The sequence below is a fragment of the Labeo rohita genome, chromosome 19 (genome assembly GCF_022985175.1).
Source record: "Labeo rohita strain BAU-BD-2019 chromosome 19, IGBB_LRoh.1.0, whole genome shotgun sequence".
NCBI classification, from domain to species: domain Eukaryota; kingdom Metazoa; phylum Chordata; class Actinopteri; order Cypriniformes; family Cyprinidae; genus Labeo; species Labeo rohita.
In genome coordinates this window covers 21,129,968-21,155,978 of record NC_066887.1, presented here as the reverse complement: position 1 = coordinate 21,155,978, position 26,011 = coordinate 21,129,968, and the positions used below count along the sequence as shown (strand labels likewise).

Genomic DNA, 26,011 nt, shown 5'->3' with positions numbered 1-26,011 from the left:
GACTTTATTCAACAAGTTCTTTTCTTTATTGTCAGTCTTCGACGCACGTTCAGTAGAGTACCACCACCATAGAATACCATCTCTTCCATTGAAGAAAAGTGAAGCCGCCAATGTCCCAGCAGTGAACTTGGGACCCGAGTAGTGAGCAGTGTTGAAAGTAAGCAGAGTTGATCGCAAGCACACGCCCCTGACCCTTTCTTAATTAACCTGACTGCTCCGATTTTTGTCTGCTGATTGCCATATAAGAGGCTTGTGTTGAAATAAGGTAAATACAACTCTAATGTCTTCCTGAAGATCCCAAAAAAAGTCTTTTTGTGCCTCAGTTTGCTCAGAGAAGCTGTCAATCATGACATCACACTCCCGTTTTTATAGCTTAACATAGCTTACATCACTTACATCAACTTACATAAGTGTGATAAAAACTACATAAAATGACAAAAAAACATCTTTGGAAAAATACATCTTTAGTTTGCCTTACGTTCCATTAGATTACATGGAGAGGGAGGGGTTTATGACCCATACTGGGACCAGCCACCAGCTGGCTTCACTTTTCATGACTAGACTGTAAGGTTGAATCACTGATGCCACATTGACTATTTTAACAATGTACTTACTACCTTTCTGGGCCTGTTCCTATGGTACCAGAACCGCTAATACAGTCCCATTCAGCCTGTATATATAAAAGGCCAAATCACAGTTTGAGAAGGGGAAGTTAACAAAACAACATAGTCCAGTGAGTATTTGCAGAACATCAAAGCCCTCCATGGGTTATCAAGTGTCTCATCACATGCCCAACCCTGGTGGTGGGCACAAAAGGCTTTGTGTGCACCGGTATGAGGCCATGCTTGATTTGAAATTGGTGCATTTAGTCTTGTGGTCTGAGTCGGTTCTGCTGTTTTCACACACACACTGGTGCAGTGTTTGGAGTGAACATGCAAAACATGAGCTGGGGAGCGATAGCATCTACCCTCTCCAAGCTCCAGTCGAACGAAGATGAAGGGGGTGAAAAAAATAAGGTGGCTTTAAGAAACCTAAATCGAAAGTGAGAGCCGAAACTGAATCTGATGCCAGTTAATCTGAAGGGAGACTGAGGTTCTTTTTGGCTTGTTTGTTTGCTTTGCCGGGAAGCACGCAACGGTTTTTGAAGGGGAGGTGTTCGTCAAGAAAGTGCCCTCCTCTCATCAAACTGCGTACCTGTCTCTGTGCGGCGTCTCACAGAGAAGGTCAGTGTTTCTACTGCCAGGCAATGCACAAAGACAGCTTTCAGGTCTCACCTGCCTCACTTGTTTTTCCTCCTCACTCTTCCCTCGCCTCTTCCCTACCTCTGCCTTTCTGTTAAATTCCTCTAGAGTTTCTGTCTTATCTCTTTAAGCTGTCTGACCACTGTCTGACCTAGTGCAAACTAATCTAAAGCTTGTAAAGTATATAAAGGGCCTGTGTGTTGTTATGCATGAATGTGTGTTAGCTTATGGAGATTTCTCTTATGTATGCATTAATAATGTGTGACAGGTCCAGAATCACAGTATACCGTTTGCCGTGAACGTGTGCGCGGTCACGAAGCAAGCGTAAGATCTGCATGCTGGCGTTTTTCACGGTAAAGCTCCCCTCACGAAACACTGCAGGCCAAGCACATATTTGTCGGGAAACAGATGCAGAGGATTCCATTGCAAGCGGCTCATTATTAATGCATGACTCCCTTAGTTAGGACATTGATTTCCCTTCTTTTCTTTCGTTGGGCTTTTTATGCCTTACAGGTGAAGTTAATCTCAATTTTCTTTTGAAAATGAACTGCTAGATTTCCACTGGCATGACGTAAGGATCGCTCATGCTATGCCGAAGTAAGGATGCCAGAACCAACCTAATGAATATAGGACAATGCAAATTTGGATGGACAGATTTGGATGTGGGTGAACCTGGGTTATGTCTCCCTCACTCTCTCATCCCTACTATAATAGTAAACATAATGAAAGTGAATAAATGATAAAAATAAATTATATATACACAGGCGGCCAAAAGTTTGGAATTGAATGATTTTATAATGTTAATGTCTTTGCTCTTATGCTCACAAAGGCTGCATTTATTTGATCAAGTGAAATATCAGAATTTAAAATTATATTATGTTATTATATTATATAAAATGATATTTTATAACATTGTTTGAAATTTTTACTGGAGTAATTGCTGAAAATTCAGCTTTGCCATCACATTATATGGCAAAGCTTCACATTTGCCATCATAAATTATATTTTAAAATATATTTAAAAAGAAATTATATTATTTTGAATTATATTTCAGAATATTACCATTTTTACTGTATTTTTGATCAATAAATGCAGCCATGATGAACATTAATGACATCTTTTAAAAAAATAAAATAAAATACATTTCTATTTTATTACATTGTTAAATTAAAATGTCTATTTTATTACATTGTTTAAAATGTATATTTTGATATATTTTTTACAAGAGTAATTGTTGCAGAAAATTGAGTTTAAAATTAATTATAAATATAATTTATAATTAAATAGATTAAAATATATTTTTACAAAAAGCAGTTTTGATCAAACAAATGCTGCTTTGGTGAACATTAATGACATCTTCCAAAAATAAATAAATAAATAAATAAAATAAAATAAAGAAACAAAATTTCATTACATTGTTTAAAATATATATTTTTATATAATTTATACTGGAGTAATGATACTGAAAATTCAGCTTTGCTATCACAGGAATAAAGTATATTTTAAAATATATTTTTAAAAAAGCAGTTATTTTGAATTGTAATAATATTTCAGAATATCACTGTTTTTACTGTATTTTTGATCAAATAAATGCAGTATTTGTGAACATTAAAAACATCTTTAAAAATACATAAATAAAATAAAAATAAATAAATAAAATATAAAATAAATAAAATTCTTAATTATTTCAGACTTTTGGCTGTCAGTGTATGTACAATTTATTTTTGTTATTTATTTACTGTCATTTTACTTATTATAATTATTAATTTTATATCACAATTGTAATAATATTTTAGAATATTACTGCTTTTACTGTATTTTTCATCACATAAATGCAGCCGTGGTGAACATCAATGACATCTTTCAAAATAAAATAAAATAAAGTAATATAAGTCTAAAATAAAATAAAGCTGAAGCAATTCCTGCTGAAAATTCAGCTTTGCCATCACAGGAATAAATTATATTTTAAAATATATTTAAAAAGAGAGCAGTTATTTTGAATTGTAATAATATTTCAGAATATTACTGTTTTTACGGTATTTTTGATTAAATAAATTCAGTATTGGTAAACCATCATATTTTAATTAGAATATATACATTTTATATATAAATATTAAAATCCTGGTTATACATAAAAAAGGTAAATGTTACAATAATATATAAGCACATAGTTCTAAAAAAAAAAAATTCCTTAGAGAAGGACAAAAACAGCGAAATGCATATAAAAATAAATATCACAAATATAAAATAGTAATCGTTATACAAAAAATATATATATTTTGTCTGTATCAAAGAATTTTGTAATTAAAAAACAGCTCTTTTGCTTTTTTGCAACTATATGGGTCATGATTTTGTCTCCATAATGTATAAAATAAATGAACATGTTACATTTTTAATGTAACTGTAAGAATACACTTTCCTTCTTCTACATCCGGATTATGTAAGAGCATTCCAAATATTCCATCATTCCCCAAGCCTACATCCAGCTGACAGAAGGCTAGATGGACAGAGAGGGAGTGATCACTAGTTTCAGCCCCACAGGGACGGTTTCTCTCTCTCTTTCTTGCAGTTTCCTCCTCCTATCACAATTACTTTTTATTTTTCTCATTTTTCAGTGCTCTTGCTTTCTTTTCTCACCACCACAGTAAGCCTCTCCCTTTCTGTCTTTCTCCACGCCGTATATCAAAACGGGGTAGGGCTCCAGAAGCAGGCTGGAGGCAGTGTAATGAGATCGAGATGTGATGGCATATTGCTCAATCACCATGACAGGAAACAGCTGAACAAGTGAACACAGCCCTCCAAACTTTGAACGATCTGTCTTCTGGACACTTCATTAGCTTTTTCAGAACAAGTGTTTTCCACTTGTAAAGTCCTTGTGCGAAGGGAAAAACTATGCTAGTGTCTTTTGGCAATGGAGAGTGAATGTAGAGAAGGACAGCGAGCAGGTGGATGTAGCCGAGAGGCAGCAGTCGTAAGCATGGTGAGTTAGTTTCCTGTGTCGTGCCTGCTGCCCAGACTGCTCCGGCCTGAGCCGTTTTCTCACATGACGAGTGTGTGACAGCTGGACATAGAGCTTATCTCCCTTGGCCCATCTCCCTCTACAGCCAATAAATCAGATCTACGCTAAAAAGCCTGTTTGGAGAACATTTTCTTACAGATCCAAATAATACGGTATTCTTTTGCGGTTACATGCTCACGTGACGTCGCTGTGCTACATGGTTACAAAAGCGTACCGCATTCAAACGTTTTGTGTTTTTAAGCATTGCGGTTTAAAAACAAGTGATTTTAAAGAGGTCCTATGCTCTTTTACAAAGTCTTGATTTCATTTTGGGGGTGTACTAGAACACGCTTTCATGCTTGGTGGTTCGAAAAACGTATTATTTTTAACATAATTTACATTATTACAATACTTTTCTCCCAGCCCGGCACAAATGGCTCAATTAGTTCTGGGTTTAATGAAGGCCCGCCTACTGAAAAACGTAATGTGTTGTGATTGGTTAGCTCTCCCACTGCGTTGTGATTGGCAGCTTAGATGGTGTTTCAGTACTGCCACGCCCCTTGTCAAAGAAGCAAGTTCCGTGTACAACTGTTTCGTGATTCTTACGTTTTAAATACAGATATTTTTCTTAAAAAAACACATCGATTTACTACAGGAGTCCTTTATTGACCCCCCGGAGCCATGTGAGGCACTTTTTATTATGGATGGATGCATATTGTTGGACTTGTTTTGGACTGATGAAGAGAAACACCCGTCTATGCTCTTCTAAAGCTTGGGAGTGCCAGGATAAATTTTAATATAACTCTGATGGGATTCGTCTAAAGAAAGTAAATAATACGCTACAGTAGTGTTGGGTCCTATCGTCAGCCTGCAAGATCGTGCTAATGTATTTTAATTATTTACATACTTAGTTTCATTGCTCGAAACCAGCTCCAGCATAAGGCTAAAAGCAGCCTAACATTATCAAAGAACATCATCACTGATTAGCCTAGCCTATTCTAGTGCAAGTTTATGCATTTTAAAAAAACACTGAAGCGTTATAAGTGAAGCTATCCATACTGTATGATGAATAAATGTCTTACCACACATGTAAATGTAGTCACTCTAGTCAATGCTTGAAGCGATGAAACCCCACCTCGTCCCTACCCACCCCCTAACAATTCGAATTTTCATAGGCGGGATTTCATTTAATGATATTCTAATGGGTTGCGTTGTGACATAATTGCATGCAGAAAACAAACGCTGTAGACCAAAGAAGCCGTTCGTTGTAGTTCTTGAAAAGGGATTTTTTAAAAACAAAATATCTCCCTTTGGAGTTGACTTTGAGATTTGTAACTTTGTAGATCTTTTTTATGCCCAAAGATACATGCCACACACTGACTAAAATTCAAAAAATAAAAAAGCATAATGCCACTCCTTTAAGCTGCTGAAATGTAGTCAGCAGTGAAAGAGAACTCATTTTCCTATGTGTGCACTGTCTTTATTTTTACCGCTTTATAGGCCTTGAAAAGTTAAATACACACACTTGTATGTGTCAAAATATCTGTCTTTGCAATTATACTTGTAAAGACAGTAATTTAGGTCTTATGTGAAAACAAATGGCTGAGAAAGAAAACTGGGCAGCTCTTAAAGTGACAGCAGTCTAAAATTCCTTGTGTCTGCCATTCATGTTAATCAAACAACAAAAGAGAAAATTTCTCACTGCTCTTGACTAAATTACTTTTGTTACTTTATTAAGAAATATATACAGTATTAAATTTACACAGTGAGGAATATGCAGTGTTTTTATACATTTGATTACTTTATACAATGTAGGTAGAATTTCTTATTTATTTGTTTTGCTATAGTTTTTTTTGTCTTATTGCTTGCCATTAGTTTATTATTCTTATTAAATCGCCGACTTTTTTTTTTTAATTGAGGCTAATATTAGTTCTTTGTGATATTGATACTGGTGACAAGAATTATGGAATTTCTATGGTATCAAACATTTTGGTATAAAAACCTTATTTAAAGCAAAAAATAACTATATTGTGATATATATCGATATTATATATTAATAGTTTTTGCAAATATGTGTGTTATTTCGATGAACAATAATCTGAGCAGCCCTAACAAAAATACAGTAAAAACATTTTTATATACAAATATAGTTGGCAATAGGAAAGTTTGTAGTCAGTAAGAAATTTGTATTTTTATTCAGCGAGGATGGATTTAATTGATCAAATGTGACAGTAAAGACTTGTTATTAAACAAATTCTATTTAAAATAAATGCAGTACCTTTGACCTTTCTGTGCACCAATTTTTTACATATCAGAAATGTTTTAGAGTTTCAACAAAGTATCAAGCAGTTCAGCATATTTTAACAATGTTTCTTGAGTACAATATCAGCATTTTTGAATGATTTCTGAAGATTTTCTGAAGGATCATGTGACACTGAAGACTGGAGTAACAACTGCTAAAAATTCAGCTTTGACAAAACAGAAATAAATTACATTTTAAAATATATTAAAAAAGAAAACTGTTGTTTTAAATTTTAATAAATGTTAACAATTTTTATAAAATTACCTTTTAATATTTAAAAATGTTTGTACCGTTTTTTGTACTGTATTTTTGTTAGGGCTGCCAACTAATAGTCGACTAACTGTTAGTTGACGAGAAGAGACTTGATCGCAGAACATTCCACAAGAAGTGGCGAAGTCATGCAGTCCTTAATTGACAGATCATAAACGGCTGGTCTATGTGGCAATATAGTACATCGGACAGGACATCCAAATGCTCACCTATCATTCATCGACCTCAAATATGGCTTTTCATCTGAAATATGTAAGTAGTAGCAACTTTACATGGCCACTCAATCTAATGTTAACCTAGAAAAATATCCGCTATTGAAGTGTCTTTGTGGAGTGTGGAAGCTGAGCAGTAGTGCGTTTACTGCATGACAGATGGAGACTCAGGTGCACTCACTTGCTCTTGAAATTTTTGGTCATACAGATAAGAGTAATTCATCTTTCGAATCTGTAAGGACTCTACATTTATTTGTGTGCACTCAGAATAACAACGAAACGTTGCGCTTTTATAAGATTAAAGCAAACAGGATGCACTACTATGCACTACTATTATATCTGCCTGTGCGCTGTGGCAAGCTTTTTTTTTTTTTTTTTTTTTTTGTGTACACAATTAAAGGCTCATTATTATGATTTATATGGTTTATTAATAGTCAACCGATTGCCGACTAATCCTTAGAATGAACGACTACTAGTCGACCAGAAAAGTCTTTAGTTGAGGGCAGCCCTAATTTTTGTAATATTTGTAATTAAATGCATACAGATGAGCCTATGTGAGCTCTTTCAATCAATCAGTCAGTCAATAAATACATATATACATAAATTAATAAATCATCTTACCAACCCCAAACTTTTAAATGTTACACTCTAAAAAACGCTGAGTTAAATACAACCCAGCACTAAGTGAAATATGGTCAAACCCAGCAACTGGGTTGTTTTGACCCAACGGTTGAGTTAAATGTTTAACCCAACCTTCTGGGTAGTTTAACTTGTTGTTTAAAAATTACTATATGGCTAGCCTAAAATGAACCCGAAATTGAAAACTAAAATTCAGACATATAATTACTAGAGGCAACAGCAATAATCAAAAGATGAACAAAATCTAAAAAAAAAAAGTTTAGTATTTATGTATTATTTATTAAACATATTAATAAATGTTCATTTTAACCTATTTTAGGTTCATTTTATGCAAGAAATATAGTAATTCTTAAGCAATATGAGTTAAATAAAACTTTTAAACCAACCGCTGGGCAAAACAACCCAAATGCTGGATTGTTTTTAACCCAGTGTAGTATGTGGTATTTACAATATGGTATATTAACAGTATATTTACTTAGAGTACTAGAGTAGGGTACTGTTACTTATTATCATTCGTCTTGTTTTAGACCAAAGCAACTTAACATACACCATAAGGGAACATCTCCCTGAGGCAACTTGGTGTTAATTTTTTTCTCATTAACACTCCAGTTAATAAGTTTCCCTTGCGTGCCGTTGTTCAAATAATTTGTTTAACACATCCACATCCTTAACCACAAATTTTCCACTCTGGCTCATACAGGATTTGCGTATACCAGCACCAGGCCAATGCGACTAGTATTAGCTAGCGGCGAATATTCGAACACAGAACATGTTCTTCTTACAGCAGCTCTGTGATTTCCTCCTCAGCTTAGCTTCAGCTGCCCTGAATTGCAACGTGTAAAAAAAAGTGATGTTGGAGAAATACAAATAGTGTGGTGAGGTGGGTGAGACGGAGTTAAAATTAAACACGAAACTCTGTCATTACAGGTCAAGGGAGAGCGACGGCAGTACCGAAGCCAACAGCCCAGCCTAGTTCTGCTGCATGTTTGCGGTGCTGAGACTGACCCATGCTGAGCTTGTGGTCAAGCCTGCTGGGACATCAGTCTGGCTTCGGCTCAGATGGGCTTTTGAGAAAACACAGACTCAAATGACTTAAGTCAGAGTAATTTCAGAGTAGGGGATGTTTATGAAAAATCAAAAAATCTGACATGATGTACTGCGGTAATCCTCACCGAAAGCCAAAGAAGGATCGGAAGATGAAGATTTGAAAAATCGAGGGCAAAGAAGTTGTTTTCGTTTAATAGCCGTCTCGTGCTCTCCGGTGCAAAAAGGTGCAATGTGGTTATTAAGACGGCTACATCTTCTTGAACACCCGCTGCTACCCTCATGTTTTAATTTATGGACAACAATAATTACCAGCAGGCTTGATTAATTATGTCTAAACAATATGCTCCTTGCACACATGCCACAAGGGCTAATTATCCTAACAAACAGGATGGGCTGGGACAATTGGAGGTTATCAGCAGTAGTCATAACCGTATGAACGGAGCAGCTGAAAATCTCAACGGCTTTAAATGTCATAGGCGTACTAAAAACACCAGCTTCCCCTGCCACAATGCGTGCCTGTTCATTCCTAAGCCCCTCCTCTCTTTTACCTTCCTCTGGCCCAAATAAAGTCATATACTTTTTGTTATATGACGCCATGGAATGAGTTATGAGCGCCTGTCAAAAGGGCCCGAGATTCCTGCCATTTTTCCGTCCCCTCCCGGTTTCCCTGCTCTTTCAACTCCACTGCAGGGGTGGACGCTTCATTCATGTCACATGGCGCTCGCATAATGGCACAAAAATCAAATGCCAAAAAAATCTATTCAGATGCCAAGGTCAGTACTCATCTTGTAAAAAGCTATTACTGCTCTGACACAGATTTGATAGCTTTGTTGAATCTTAACCACTTCTTGGTGTCTTGGGATCTAATTAAAAAGACAATTACCGTGCTCAACATTAAAATGCTGTGACGATCTGGATACACCTGTGATAGCTGAGATGCCTAACATCTCTTATTTGCAATCACAGGATCTGATCGACAATATACAAGAGTACATGGGCCCACTGCTATAATCCATTATTAAATAAAATAATAAAAAATCTTTTGAATCTATTTCTTACTGTAATGCACTTTTGAAATGCCAGTTAACTCATTTGTTTTATGACAAAGTCTTTACTGTCACTTTTGATCAATATAAAAATGTTACTGACTACAAACCTACAAAAAATTAATACAAAATAAATTATATATATATATATATATATATATATATATATATATTATACAGATATAGATATATTACTATCTATATAATTATATTAGTATAGTGGATATATATATATATATATATATATATATAATAAAAAAAATGCTGAAATACACTTACATTGACACTTACAATGCAATGCAATTTTAACTATCAATTATTTTTTAATTATAAAATATATACATGTGTGTGGACATTCTTACATAAAGTAATACATAAAACGAAATGAAAAATAATAAATGGGTATATATTTACTGAAATACACTTGCATTGTCAATGAAATGTAATTTGAACTATCAATTTCTATCAAAACAATAGATGGATGGATGGATAGATGGATAGACAGATGGATGGATGGATAGATCCTTCTGCCGATGATCCATTCTAACAAAGTAAAAATAATTTAAAAATAATATGCGTTTATATTTCTTACTGTTATGCACTTTTAAAATGCAATTTTAACAATTTTAATAACAAAGTCATTACTGTCACTTTTGATCAATTAATTCCATCCTTTCTGAATAAAAATATGATTTTCATAAAACCTGAGACTACAAAAAATAAAATAAAAAATAAATTATATATATATATGTGTGTGTGTGTGTGTGTATGCTTACATAAAGTGATCCATAAAACATAAGGAAAAATAATACATGTATATATTTCTTACTGAAATACACTTGCATTTTCAGTTAAGTGTAATTTTAGCTATCATTTTTTAAAATGATAGATAGATAGATAGATAGATAGATAGAGAAATAATGAAAAGTAATAAAATAGTATGTAGATTTCTTACTAAAAACATTTGTCAATGCAATTTCAACAATCAATAATTAATGAATACCCTATGATTTATTTCGTTCAATTTTTAAACAAATGTAGTCTATATTAAGCAATATACTTATTTTGTTTACATTGACAATTTACATTCATAATGTATTTTTTTAATTAAGGTTACTTAGTATATTTAAAATGTTGTAAAATATTACTTAATTTAATTTAAAACGAATTATTTCTATATTAATGCATCTACGATTTATTTTTATATTTAAATATTATTTATTTAAAGTTTTAAATAACCGTATACATATCATGTCCCTGCCGTTTAAATGTAACTGATATTTACCAGTTACTACATTTGCACGTTTGTTCTACTGTCCTCGCTTGTTTACCGTTATACCATGCGTTAAGGTCGGATTAAGTGCGTTACCTGTTATTACCGCGTTGGTCCCTCGTTATGGCTGCATCCTCATCCTCATCCTCATCCCCTGCTGATACTGAACGCTTCCTTCTGTTCTGTCTCTGTCAAACGGCCCGCTTGTTTTCACTAGCACAATATTACGTGATGCAATAACACTCCTGCCACATAGTCCACCCCTGAACCGCACCGTAGACACTGGCTGTCTTCAAACCCCCGTCTCTCTCTCTCTCTTCACCTCCTCCTCCTCCTCGCCTCTGAAGCGCGTGTGTCTTCTCGCTTTACCAGCTCTACAACCTGATTGAGTTACAGAGCGACTCGCGCAAGCATACGCACCGGGAGCGCGCGTAATCTCACACCTCCTCCCGCGTGCCCTCCCTCTCTTTAATGATACAGAAGGAGATTTGGGCAAATATTAATATTCCATTGCGGGCTACAATTATCCCGAGGCTGGTCTGTTTGAGTTATAGGCTTCCAGACAGTAATAGCTCATCGTAAGAGGCGTTGCTCCGCTATAATAATGTGGGTTTCTTACCTTAATTGCGCGTCAGATCATGTGGATGAATGAGGAGATGAGACTGCCGCCTGTATATGTAGTCATTAAGCACACTGAAACGCCAGCAGCCACCACGTTAATATTTTAGCGAGCTGGTGGATGGGAGCTGTCGCTGCCTTGTGTATGAAATATGACAAGGAAACAATGGTCGCAGTGCCCTTGGGGTGGATTGCGCTCCGCCGCAAAAATTGAACTTCCCCGAAAATAGCGTGTTATTGATTATCACAAAAACATGAAATCATTAGCGGTGCAGTTTATCAAAACAATGCGATGCAGAGGTTATATTCTGTATGACAGTACCTCACCCTGAACTTCAGCAGACGCTCAATGGTGCACTCCGCAAATCCCGTTCAATCGCACCCAAATCACAGCGTTCAGATGCGCATCCTTCTGTCCCTACTTCTACACGTGAATATACATCTGATGCGTATGGATTGCATCCGTTAACGCATCAGTTTATGGGGCTACATTGTTCATTTTCTCGCATCCACAACATTCCAGTCGACCCCGCCCCCCGGCGCTCGTGATTGGCTCACAGACTCGGGGTGCCTTCGCACAAGCTATATTTAAAGTAAACAGGCGCACATCTGGCTAGCGGTACGCGTCACCGTCGCCGGAGGTTGCGAGCCAAAGCTGTGCGGTGAACCAGAAAAGACCTTGACGACTTGAAGGTTGACAAACTATTTATTCGAGTTTAAAAAGGAGTGATGATTATTGATTCGCTCCTATCAAGGATTCTTTCAGTAATTTTGCCCAATAAGTATTTGGAAAAAATGAAATGCTTTTCTCTTTATCCCAAAGAGTCTGCCGCCAAATTTTAAAAAAAGTTTTTGAAAAGGCTTGATTTTGTAGAGGCCACTTGAACGCAATTAGATAAAAAATGGAATTTATTCCTGTGATCAAAGCAAAATTTTCAGCATCATTACTCTCTCTTCAGTGTCACATGATCCTTCAGAAATGCTGATTTGCTGTTCAGGATTTATTTATTTATTTATTATTATTATTATCAATATTTAAAACGTACATGTTTCAGGATTCTTTGATGAATAGAAAGATCCAAAAATTATCATTTATCAGAAATAAAAAGTTTTTGTAACATTATAATTTGTTTTAATTGGGAAAGAAATGATAGAAAAAATAATACTTTTTTTTTTTTTTTTTTTTTTTTTTTTTTTTTAGCAAGAGTGCTTTAAATTGATCAAAAGTGATAATAAAGACATTTATAATGTTACAAAAGATTTCTATTTCAGATAAATTTTGTTCTTCTGAACTTTCTATTCAAAGAAACCTGAAAAAGTTATACTCAGCTGTTTTCAACATAATAATAATAATAATATATATATATTTTTTTTTTTTTAGCAGCAAATCAGAATATGAGAATGATTTCTGAAGGATCATGTGAGTGGAATAATGATGCTAAAAATTAAGCTTTTAAATCACATGAATATATTACATTTTAAAATATATTAAAATAGAAAACAGTTATTTTAAAGAGTAAAAATATTTCAATATTTTTGCTGTACTTTGGATCAAATAAATGCAGGCTTGGTGAGCAGAAGAGACTTCTTTAAAAATTAAACATTAAGAATCTTACTGTCCAAAAACTTTTGACGGTAGTGTTTATTGGTTATGAAATAGATATAAACGCACTTAATTCATTGGATTTATGAAATACCACTGATTACATTAAATCTCATAATGTCAAGAACTCAAACTGGAGTCCAGGGAGGCGTTGTTCCTATTCAGTAAAAAGAATCGGCACATAGGATTCATTCATTGTGACACTGGACGAGCTGTAAATTCAGTCACTGAATAAAAATGTTTTGTCTGCATCAATTCAAGCTTCAGAACTGAACGGTTAACTGCATTTTAGGAACTGGTACTGAATAAGAACTAGCAGGTGCAAATAAGCTCACTAAAATGTCATTATGTGCAAACATCTGTCAAACTACTGCCCTCTTGTGGTCAAACTAAGAGCTCACATCACTTTATGCATTCTGCAGTTAACATCACTAGTCTAGTAATGAAATAAACAGAAACGGTTTTAAAAATAATTACAGTTTATTAAAATCTTTGACATTATGTTAAAATACCGAGTCAATAACTTTACAGTCCATTTTTATCAAAGTCGAAAAATGGAAATTGTCTTTCAATAATCCTATGTATTTTTCCAGATTATTTATTGTATAATTAACTAATCTTTACTTCTGAGTCACCCTGAGGTAGATCTGATGATTGATCATTGGGCTTTTAGAGTGAGAAGGTACACTTTCTCTGTCATTGAATCCAGTCCCCATGATTTGAACTTTTCATCAAAGGCATCTACAGACTCTAGCAATTCAATGTCACATCCACTTCCTGAAATATGAGACATTGTCATGATTATTAGATGAAACCATTTAGAAATTTAAGCTCTATAATACATAACAAATGACAAAAACATTTAGGTACAACATAGGTGAGATGACAAGTCAGAACAGTGACCAAACACTCACCAAATAAATTTTTTACATCCTCTCCTGATACAAAGAATGGTGGACCTGTATGTCAAATGTGACAACAAGAAAAGATCAAATACTGACTACATTACTCACATATTCTTAATAATGACTAATGATAAATTATGCCATAGGGTTTTCAACTTAACATTACCTTTATACAGCTCAGGATTATATTCCAGTGTGTCCAGAAGATACCTGCAGTCATTGTTCATTAGGGACGTAAGGAGAGTAGAATACCTTGGAGATAAAGAGAATATGTATTACATACAATCCCACTTGAATGAATAAATAAATAAAACAACATAAAATGTTTATTTGATACTTACTTTTGCCTGTCACATGGGTTTATAGCCACCAGCGCTCCTCTATCCCAAATTCCTCCGAACTTTCCTGCAACAGCACTATATATGGACAGGGTCCAAAAAGACAGAGAGGAATTTAAATGTGCTTCATGTGATATGTTTTATCATCTAAAATTAGAAAGTATAAAATGTACCTGGAGAACTTGTATAAATCACACTGATAGATGGAGATCTTTCCATCTGCACTCTGAGAACAAGGAAAATGCATTAGGTGAGTGGGCATGACACAAAAACATCACGCTCTCTACTTCCATTAAAGAAAGCTAAAGCACTGTGACCATCTTGCAGTGGGAGTGTATTACACTGAGGGGCATCCATCTGTAATAATCTAATCGGAGGAAGCTGCTAAGACACAGAAAATGCCATTATAACAATACAAGCGCATCTACCTTACGATTAACCACAGTTATTTGACCTGTCTGTTATTTTTATGCTTTTGCAAACTGGTATTTGTAATCATATTATTAACACTGGTTTAAAGTGCTAAATTATTAGCACTATTATATTTACCTACACTGAAAAAAACAAACAAACAAAAAAACACAATTTGTTGAGTCAACTTAAAATAATTTGTTACCCTGCAGACTTAAAATTTCAAGTTCAGTCTACTCAAATAAGTTTAGTCAACTTGAAATGCTAAAGGGTCATGAAACGCCCGTTTCAGCACTGGTTAGTGATCACCACAGTTCACCACAGATCAACGGTGCGGAGCAGAGGGGGGGAAGAGGGGAGAGAGTCAACCTCTGGTTCAGACGGTTAACACAGTTTTATTTTGCTCCCACTGAGTTAACACAAATAAATGCACAGCCATTTGCACTCTGCATATCAAAAACATATATTTGAACACGTTGTTGCATCTCTATTAACATTTAAGGCTTATTTTGCGGCGTTTATAATCCTTTTGATGTGTTGCGTCATGGAGTTGCAACAACCGTTATTATACTCACTCTATGAATGAATCGCGTTTGTGCCGAACTCTTACAAAGCAAACAAAAACAAACACTTTCCTTCAATCCATGAACATTTCTCTCAGTTAATATATGCAATCTTACAGTCTGAAGCATCTGTCATAGCAAATCAACACACGCTGTCGTGAATAATCAGGCGAAGCGTCTTCTCATAGGATAAGAACACACAGCCTCATGAATAATTATAAGACACCGACGTGTCATCGAAGTACTATAGTCCACTGCCACGTCACAAAGTGTGACGTCAGCACAATGCAGATTTTACTCCCGGAAGATGAAAATAGTGCAAAAAAGCTCAAAATTAACCAGTTTTCTCCAACAATTAAAATTAACAGATGCTAACATTGTCATCTATGATGTGCAACACAAACCCCTCTGCTAAAATCTCAGAAAAAGTAGTCTGGGGTTTCATGAACCTTTAGGTTGTACTAAGTGAAGACAATATTTGAGTTGACTAAACAAACTATTTGGTTTGTTAAAGGGTTACTCCTCCCCAAAATGAAAATTTGGGTGGTGTATGACTGTCCCATTAACTGCCAAGTAAATACCACGTCACCGTAGCGCATTTTTGGAGAATATCCAATGGACGCAAACTGCGTATGTTGTTCTGTGTCAGCCACACCACACGGATAGGCCTTTACGTTCTTTACACTTTGATTTGAATGAAAACAGTGTATCCGTGTGGTGCAGCTGACACAGAACAACATACGCAGTTTGCGTCCATTGGATGTTCTCCAAAATGCCGCTATGGTGACACAGATGAGACGAAATGTTGAATGAAGTCATTATTTTTATTTTAGTTGCGTACAAAAAGTATTTTCTTCGTTTCATACAATTCTGATTGAACCACTGATGGCAGATGATGGCAGACTACTTTGACGATGCCTTTCAAACTTTTCTGGGTGTTGACAGTAGCATTTTCTTGGCAGTCAATGGGACAGTCACAAACCTCCCGGTTTTCATCCAAAATATCTTAATTTATGTTCCGAAGATGAACAAAGCTTTTATGGGTTCGGAACGACATGGGGTAAGTGATTAATGAAAAAAAATAATTTTGGGGTGGAGTAACCCTTTAAACTTAAAAGATGGGCTTGTTACCCAGCTGCATTAAAATTTTAAGTTGAATGAACTTAGTCACTTAGTACAACTTAACATTTCAAGTTCAACTTTTTTGAGTTTTTTTAAGGCAGTCAGGTAACAAATTATTTTAAGTTGAATCAACAAATTGTTTTTTTACAGGGTGTAGCAGCTAATTAATTGGAAGTACACATTCAAATGGCTTACTTCCAAGGTACAAAATAAGGTGTAATCTTTTAAGGCCCAGCAAACAATATGGATGTCAAATGCTAGAGCTTCAGATACCTTGAAAACCTTTGCTCCAGGAATGGCTGGTACTGGTTCTTCAATAAATGCAAGATTTTGCTCTTCAAAGAATTGTTTGATTCCTTTTTCGGAAAGTTCAACTCCAACAACTGTGTGACCCATGTCAGCCAGCCTGAAATAAATTGTTTTGAACATTTTATGGAGTCACTAGGTTTTTTTTTAACATTAGTCATTAACACAGACTTTAGACCTCATACCATTTCATGTCTACAGCTTTTCCACATAGCGGAAAGAAGAATCGAACCTCCTTTCGTCCACATATGGCTTTGTTCAAGTTTTTTTCCAGCAAACTATCAAAAAGGTACAAATAAGACACTGAAACAATTATAAGCAAGACATAAACTGATAACACTGTGTGGCTCCTCTACACATTTATAAATAATTCAAAAGGAACATTATCCATTCATAAGGACTGTGTCTACATCATGCATTTTCAGTATATGACGTGTTTAAATGCATGATTAACTATAGCATTTTGCAACATCATTACTGTTATTGAACTGAATCAACAATGAGCTGACTTGAATAATGACACTTGTATTTTTTGAGGATGCTTTACAGTAGAATTTGAATACGTCTCTTATTTGATTAAGTGTGGTTTACTGATTCTGTTATCTTCCTGGTTATTACAGTGAAACAATCTGTATTGTACTGTATGTGTGATTACTTGTGCACTTCCGGATTGTGAAAACCAATTCTTCCTTCCTGCCACTTGTTCTCCCACTCGGACAAAGCCATCACTCGGTTTGCCTGGACAGACATCTCTTCTCTTCTCTTCTCTTCTCTTCTCTTCTCTTCTCTTCTCTTCTCTTCTCTTCTCTACAGGGTAGCAGACAGTTGCTGTGTGCAAATAATAAAATGCAACTAAGCACATATGTAATTATGCATAGTTAGGAGAGCAAAATAAAATAAGGAGAAAATGCTTTCCGTATCAGTTCTATTGTTGACGTCAAATGTCGTGCATCTAAACAAGCTACTGTGACCCATATTTATGTTATCAGATTCATCTGTGAAGTTAAACAAGTTGCATGACATGCACTTATCTTCAGAAAAGCCTAAACAAAACTATGCAAGATAAAGAAAATACCATCAAGACTATTTGAAATAAATTACTTATACTAATGTTTCTGCATTTCCTTTTTTTTTTTTTTTTTAATATTCATATTTAGTTAATGTCATGTTAATAATGTTGCACACTGTTGGGTGTACACTTTCACATATACATTTGTGGGTGAATGAGTTGTAAACTGTATTTATATTACTACTATATGCTAAATTAATTTTACCAGCACACAGTTCCTTACCTTACCAGTTAGAAAAGCAAATTAAGTACTAAGCCTCTCAAACAAATCTTCAAAAAGAAGTCAGATATTTTTTTAGCCCCTAATCAACTTGCATAATCACAATGACAATGCATATATTATGTGACCTTAGAATTGTCTCTCTGTTTATGCTAAAACTGCCAAAGTATCGATACATTTATCCTATATAACCGGACTATCACTGGGCAAAAGAGATAACTATTTTGTTTTATTGTTTTATGTTGGTTTATTATTGTTTTGTTGTATAGCAGGGCTGCACTCGTTGTAGCAGCGACGTACTTTATAAGAAAACACTCAAACTCTAAACTCAACAAAAACAAATGTTAGACATATAACTTGTGGCAGTGGACCGGTCTTTAAAAAACCGAGCATATTTAGCCAAAATAAGTTAATCTACATTTAATACGAATCCGCAGCAGTCACTGTAAACGTTTGATAAGATTTCAGATTTGTTACCTCAGTTTTCCAATTCAGTGACCACCCGAATAGCAGCTTCTCACATCAAAGTCCCTTTCTGGGTTTTTGCTCACATGCATCGGTTTCATAACCGGAAGAATTTGCGCGTGTTGGGCGTGGCTTCCCACAAACGTCACACGTTGTACTGGCGCTTCCTATCAGGGGAGAGCAGCGTTCGGGTTCTGGATGTTGCTAGGACACGGTGGACGCTCCCAGTTGCGGAGTTTACAGTACTGGTACAATCGGTGAATCTATTTTGAATGAGTTTTGCAAAATAGCTTACTGAAATGGTAGGAAATCGTGCTGTTGTGCTCGAGACTGTTCTAGAAAACAATTGCAGTACTATGAATATGAATAGACCGTATGTGTTTTAGAACAAGCAGACGTTTGCACTAGTGATTTCCCAAAAATGGGCTGATTATTAGAAAACACTGGAAACAATCAAGACATTTCTAATTTCCTAGTCCAGTGGTCAAAATATCTTTGCAGACTCATTTGTTTATTTTATTATTATTATTATTATCTATGAATTAAAAAACGGGGACAATAGGTACATTTTCTGTTAAAAATAATAATAATAATAATAGTAATATACATACATATATATATATATATATATGTGTGTGTGTGTGTATTATACTTAATAATTAATATCATGTTATTATATTGTAATTGGTACAATGTTATTATAAAAACAGTATTATAACAAAATTATAAAACAAAATTGAAACAAATTGAAACAAAAATTAAATACAATAAAACAAAACCAAAAAAATTGTACAAAATATTTGTATTATATATTATATATATATATATATATATATATATATATATACACACTACCGTTCAAAAGTTTGGGGTCAGTAAGACTTGTAATAGTCTTTAAAGAAGTCTCTTATGCTCATCAAGGCTGCATTTATTTGATTAAAAATATAGAAAAAAAAAAAAAAAAACAGTAATATTGCGAAATGTTTTTACAATATAAAATAATGTTTTTTATTTTAACATACTTTAAAATAGAATTTATTCCTGTGATGAAACGCTGAATTTTTATCAGCTGTTACTCCAGTCTTAAGTGTCACATGATCCTTCAGAAATCATTCTAATATGCGGATTTATTATTAGAATGATCAATGTTGGATAATATCAACAGTTGTGCTGCCAAATATTTTTTGGAACCTGTGTTTTTTTTTTTTTTCAGGATTCTTTCATGAATAACAAGTTTAAAAAGTACAGTGTTTATTCAAAATATAAATATTTTATAACAATGTAAGTTATTTATTATTACCTTTTAATAAACTTTTAATTATTAACTTAATACATCCTTGGTGAATAAAAGTATTAATTTCACATGAATTGTTTGTATGACAAGCTTGATGTCGACCATACAAAACCAAATAATTTATGTAAAATTATACATGATTAGAATTTAGTTGAGTAATTGTGACAGACAAATCAAATAACATTATATCAGTCAAATATATATCTCTGAAAGAAAAAAACTTTATTATATTAAATTATTATTATTATTATTATTATTATTGTTTTATTGTTGTAAATAATTAGTTCAGGTAACTTTAAAAAGAGCATAGCGATTATTATGATCAAAAGAGAAAATAAGATCTTTTCCCTTAATAATTTTTTTGATAAGCAAAGATGACTTTTTTGTAGGGTAAAAAAAAATGAAAATTGACTGGTGCCGTGTCTAGTTAACTGGTATTTTATTATAATGTTCTTTAAAAGTCTGTCCCTATTTTTTTTTTTGTAATAATTTTTTGCACAAGCAAAATCAGTAATTTAGGTTTGATTTGTTTGCAAGTTTGAAGCCAAAAAAAAAAAAAAAAAAAAAAAAAAAAAAAAGAAGGGGACAAAAACCAAATACATCTGCATATTAAGAGCAGTTTAGAAAGCTTCTATAGAACATTTTCTTACGTTAGCTCATATGGTTGGCAGACATCAGGAAATAATTATAGCTTAATAACTTCATTCTCCTGGCATGGTGGTCATTATGCAGGACTTTGATGTATTATTCTGAGCAATTGATTTACTCAGTTTCATTTTTCAAAGGAATACTGTGAGACCCGCTCAATTGCATGCCTTCAAGACCTCAATAAAATGCTAACAAAAGGAATGTGTCACAATTTAGGATGTTAAATGTAGGTCCGTCTACTTTGGTACATAATGAAAACAATATGAGCCATGAAATATGGCCTTTTTCCTGTAACCAGGATGATTTAATATACATTTAATGTGTTGCAGTGGCAGCAATCCATTTACTACAGGAGAACTACAGGCTTCCTATTCCTGTTATCAATATCTGCTAAAGTATTTTTTTATTTTTTTGTTTTATGTATTTTGTTTTAATACTATTTGAGGATGGTTATTACATTTTCATACTCTTTACTCTTTATTTTTATTTGTATTTACTGATTTATTCTTATATTTATTGTCTAATATATTAACTTCTTAATTATCCTGAAAATCATTTTAAATTGCAGTTATATTAGTGCAGCTCTGTGATTCCAAATCTATTTTGCCAAAATATTTGCAGAAGCAAAGAGCTGGATGGGGTTCTTGCCAATCTCATGCTCTACTTTTCTTGCTAGTTGCTAGAAAAAAGCTCTGGAGGAAAGACCGAAGCCTCTAATGGGCTGAGTTTGAATTTGGAGCCGGCCATGAATTAAGCCATATGAAAAGGCATGAAATTATTAAAGGAGCGGTGCTCAATTACTCAAATGGCACAGTTAAGATGTGTATGTAACCTATTTAACAACGTAACACAGCTTTTAATCGTATTAATCTGTGAAGACTGCATTAACAGCATGTCATCCTTACCCTTCCCGCTTTTTCAGAGGGGACACTAACAGGCAAGTGTGCTAAGGTGGATCTGGCACAAAAGCAGCTTGCCCTCTGTCACTTCAGGCTGCTGCTGGGGATAGATCTGCCTCAACAGCACCATATGGCTTTTGACAGGTCAGAGCAGCTATTGATACCATACCTGCGAGATCAATTATGTGTGTTTCTGCTGCTTTAATGAACAATGTGATGGATGAGAGCATGTTTGAGGAAATAATAAGCCTGATTTATGTCTGCAGGATCAAGGTGTCATCCACTCGCCACGACATACACTTCTATGAGGTTTGTGCAAGCTGTTTGACTAATGCCATATGTGATTCATGAAGTATGTAAAACTTAAAGGGATAGTTCACCTGACAAAATGAAAATTCTGTTATTAATTACTCAGTCTCATGTCGTTTCAAACCTGTAAGACCTTCATTCATCTTCGGAATACAAATTAAGATACTTTTGATGAAATCTGAGAGCTTTCTGACCCTACATAGACAGCAACCCAACTGACACGTTCAAGGCCCAGAAAGGTAGTAAGGACATTCTTAAAATAGTCCATGTGACACCAGTGGTTCAACCATAATGTTCTGAAGCTACGAGAATACATTTTGTGTGCAAAGAAAACAAAAATAACAACTTTATTCAACAATTTCTTCTCTTCCGTTGACCCACATTTATGAGAGTACCACTATGCACTAAGTCAGAAAGCTCTTGGATTTTATCTTAAAGGAGAAGTCCACTTCCAAAACATAGATTCACATATAATGTACTCACCCCTTGTTATCCAAGATGTTCATGTCTTTCTTTCTTCAGTCGTGAAGAAATTATGTTTTTTGAGGAAAACATTTGAGCATTTTTCTCCATATAATGGACTGACATGGTGCCCCGATTTTGAACTTCTAAAATGCAGTTTAAATGCGGCTTCAAACGATCCCAAATGTGGTTGTAAACGATCCTGGCTGAGAAAGAAGGGTATTATCAATATTAAAATAACGATCGGTTATTTTAATAAAAATGATACAATTTATATACTTTTTAATGCCAAATGCTCGCCTTGTCTTGCATTGCCTGGGTAGTTTTTTTTTTTCTGGCTCATGACAGTTAGGGTATGTCGGAAAACTCCCATCTCATGTTCTCCCTCAGCTTTAAAATCGTCCTATATCACTGTTTTACCTTTTTTGTTAAGGGTGTTTGATCTTGTTTGCATGTTCACTTTGCAAAGACTGGGTCAGTAGTTCTGCAGCGATGTAGGATGATTTTGAAATGATTTTTGAAGTTGAGGGGGAAAATACGATTGGAGTTTTTCGACATACCCTAACTGTCTTGAGTCAGAATACACAGAGTTCATGGAGAGAAAGGCAAGACGAGCGTTTGATATTAAAAAGTATTTAAATTGTATTTTTTTTAAAAATAAAAATAATCAATCGTTTCGCTAGATAAGACCCTTCTTCCTCGCCTGGGATTGTTTACAACCACATTTGGGATCGTTTGAAGCCGCATTTAAACTGCATTTTGGAGGATCAGAATCGGGGGAACCACAGCAGTCCATTATATGAAGAAAAATGCAGAAATGTTTTCCTCAAAAAACATAATTTCTTTACGACTGAAGAAAGAAAGACATGAACATCTTGGATGACAAGGGGGTGAGTACATTATATGTGAATCTTTGTTTTGGAAGTGGACTTTTCCTTTAATTTGTGTTCTGAAGATGAATGAAGGTCTTGTCAGTTTAGAACAACATGGGGGTGAGTAATTAATGACAGAATTTAAATATTAGTAGCCACTGCCTGCAGCGCCAAGAGTTTCATATATGATTCCTGTGATGTTTTGAGACTAATTTATACTAAATGTACTAATTTGTGACCCTGGACCACAAAACCACCAATAAAGGTCATTTTTTTTAAATGAATAAGCTTTCCATTGATGTATGATTTGTTAGGATAGGACAATATTTGGTTGAGATACAACTATTTGAAAATCTGGAATCTGAGGGTGCAAAAAAAAAAAAAAAAAAATCTAAATATTGAGAAAATCGCCTTTAAAGTTGTCCAGATGTCGTTTTTAGCAATGCATATTACTAATCAATAATTAAGTTTTGATATATTTACAGTAGGAAATTTACAAAATATCTTAATGGAATATGATCTTTAGTTAATATCCTAATGATTTTTGGCATAAAAGGAAAATCAATATTTTTGACCGAAATAATGAATTTTTGGCTATTTCTACAAATATACCCGTGCTGCTTACAACAGGTTTTGTGGTCCAGGGTCACATTTCCAAATACCAATACTAATGTAGAGGTTTTAGAAGTTCTGTCTTTCCTCTTTGGGATGTGTTGCTAGTAAGAAGATAAACCTCTGTGTGCAGAGTAAAGATTTATGCTTTTACTGGCCCGTCTTCTCTTTCGTACTTTCGCTCTCTGTCTCCTGACCTTTAACCCAGGAAGTCAAACTGGCGCCCGGCCCTTAAAAAATCATAACCCAGCATTTCCGTCTGATGGCTGCTCTGCTGCCTACTCCACAAGAAGAGGCCTGTCACCTGTTTGGGAGCGTCAGATGTCTTAAAGTGCCCTCAACTTAACACTTTGATTTAAAGGCTGTGATTGAGCACAGCTAAAGTCACTTAGGTGGTATTTAATTATGCTATAGTTGAATTATTTACAATTGCTAAAAAACATAGTATGTGTCTATTTATCTAAGTGTTTTTAATAATCTGATTATACTTTCTTTTGCCTTTAGCTTTGGAATTCTTGGAAAGCCTTTGAGCCAATTCAGTTTAATGAGTGAAGCTTTAGGGAAGCCTGTGTGAACAGCACATGATGACAAAACTACTTTTTGTCGTTTGTGTGCTTTACAACATGCAAACTTCTCTCAACTATAATTTGTTGCCCTGGTTATTGTCCACTGTGCTTTGCATGAGGTTGTTGACTAGAATATTTAATAATGAGAAACATCAGCATATGCCACTAGGTGGCATTTTCAATATTGTTATTGAGTTCAGTCCTCATAAGAGTAAACACATCCTAATGTGAATGGAAATGATTAATGGAAAAAAAATCATTGACTATATTAAACTAGCAAAGCTAAGTATGCAAATTTGCCTACGTGGGTAAATAAAATGCATTACATTACTTTTTCTCTTGTATCAACTATTAGAAAAATGGTGTAGTACACTGTAAAAAACAATTTGTAACCTGGCAGCCTTAAAATTTTAAGTTCAGTCAACTCCAAAAAAGTTTATTCAACTTGAAATGTTAAATTATACTAAGTGACAACTTAGATATTTGAGTTGAATCAACTTAAAATTTTAAGGCAGCTGGGTTACTTACCCATCTGTTAAATTTAGCAAACACAAATATTAAGTTGTTACTTAGTACAACTTAACATTTCAAGTTGACTAAACTTATTTTAGTTGACTGAACTTAAAATTTTAAGGCAGCAGGGTAACAAATTATTTTAAGACGACTCAACAAATTGTGTTTTTTATTTTTTACAGTGTAATTTGTATTAGTATTGGATAGCTGTTAATATATAAGTCTATATTAAGGGCACAAAAGAGGCCCTTGGATTCTGGCAGAAGGGGCTTTACCATCATCTTAATTGGCGGGGTAATCTAGGACGCCACTGCTAATAATCTAGGTCTGTAAAGCAAGAAGAGGGAGGGCTGCATGTGTTTATGTGCAGAGAGGGGGATAATTGGTTACCTTTGGCAACACTCAAGATCAGGAAGCAAGAGTCCAATTATCCCTAAGCAATTTACTGCTTCATAATTCCTTTCAAATGCATTGCAATATTACAAAAACAAGCAGATGCAATTTTGTTTCATAGACTGTGGTTAGTAAATGAAGACCATGATCACTTAGAGAAGGTTAAGAAATGAAAACAGGATTATTTCTTCTCAACGATATTAATACGCAGTTGTCCATTAGGGGGAGACATTGCATTGAGAATTCCTTTAGTAAGTTCTAGCAGGTACATACTCCTAATAGTGTTACCAATGAACAACTGCCAAATATACATCCCTAGAAAATACACTAAAAAGCATTTATTTTAAAATCCTTTAAAAATCTGGCATTGGAACAGATTCGCGGTTCAGTGACTCACCTCGGACCGATGCAGTCCGTTTAAACTGGTTGGGAAACTGGTTTAACCTGTTATCTAAAAAAAAAAATCCGACTCATCTATATGAAACATATTCATATAGTACATTTCATATACAACGCAAGCTCAAAATTCTTTAAGATAACTAAATGTTTAAGTAATTGGACTTTTACAAATAAATAACGTATTAAAATAACACAGTGTCATAAAAGCATCATGGTTTAGTACTTAAATCTGACATGCCTTAAAATATAAACATTTTAAAAACCAGAACTGAAGTTGTCGTCCCCTCTCTCCCTCGCGCTCTCTCTCTCTCTCGGCCAAGCAGCGCATATGGTCGCGGCATCTGTCAATCATTGCTCAAGCTCTCCCTCTGTTTGACCCGTATTTTCTTCTCAGTC

General features: G+C 34.5%; 2 protein-coding genes across 7 annotated transcripts in view; both read right to left on the bottom strand.

The window, feature by feature from the left end:
- Positions 1–12,174, bottom strand: part of ext1c (exostoses (multiple) 1c) — a 73,459-nt gene extending 61,285 nt beyond the window's left edge. Inside the window, exon 1 of one of the 4 annotated variants that reach the window (XM_051136904.1) lies at positions 11,969–12,174. The gene's annotated coding sequence lies outside the window, so the exon portion shown is untranslated. The other 3 variants (XM_051136905.1, XM_051136906.1, XM_051136903.1) reach the window with 3 other exon arrangements.
- A 1,443-nt stretch (positions 12,175–13,617) lies between these two features.
- Positions 13,618–25,926, bottom strand: LOC127181904 (probable thiopurine S-methyltransferase). Of its 3 annotated transcripts, XM_051136914.1 has the most exons (11): positions 25,854–25,926; positions 25,614–25,667; positions 17,704–17,722; positions 17,550–17,663; positions 17,080–17,172; positions 16,862–16,994; positions 14,666–14,718; positions 14,496–14,570; positions 14,321–14,406; positions 14,164–14,208; positions 13,618–14,026 (listed from the first exon to the last, which is right to left on the bottom strand). In XM_051136914.1, the coding sequence occupies exons 4-11, from the start codon at positions 17,642–17,644 to the stop codon at positions 13,908–13,910; spliced, it is 699 nt and encodes a 232-aa protein (XP_050992871.1). In that variant the 5' UTR covers positions 17,645–17,663; positions 17,704–17,722; positions 25,614–25,667; positions 25,854–25,926; the 3' UTR covers positions 13,618–13,907. The 3 variants fall into 3 exon arrangements, with proteins under 3 accessions (XP_050992871.1, XP_050992869.1, XP_050992870.1); XM_051136912.1 differs by lacking the exons at positions 25,614–25,667; positions 25,854–25,926 and adding an exon at positions 18,661–18,766 and having other exon boundaries at positions 13,620–14,026; XM_051136913.1 differs by lacking the exon at positions 25,854–25,926 and having other exon boundaries at positions 13,620–14,026; positions 17,550–17,722; positions 25,614–25,662.
- Between the last annotated feature and the right edge of the window lie 85 nt (positions 25,927–26,011).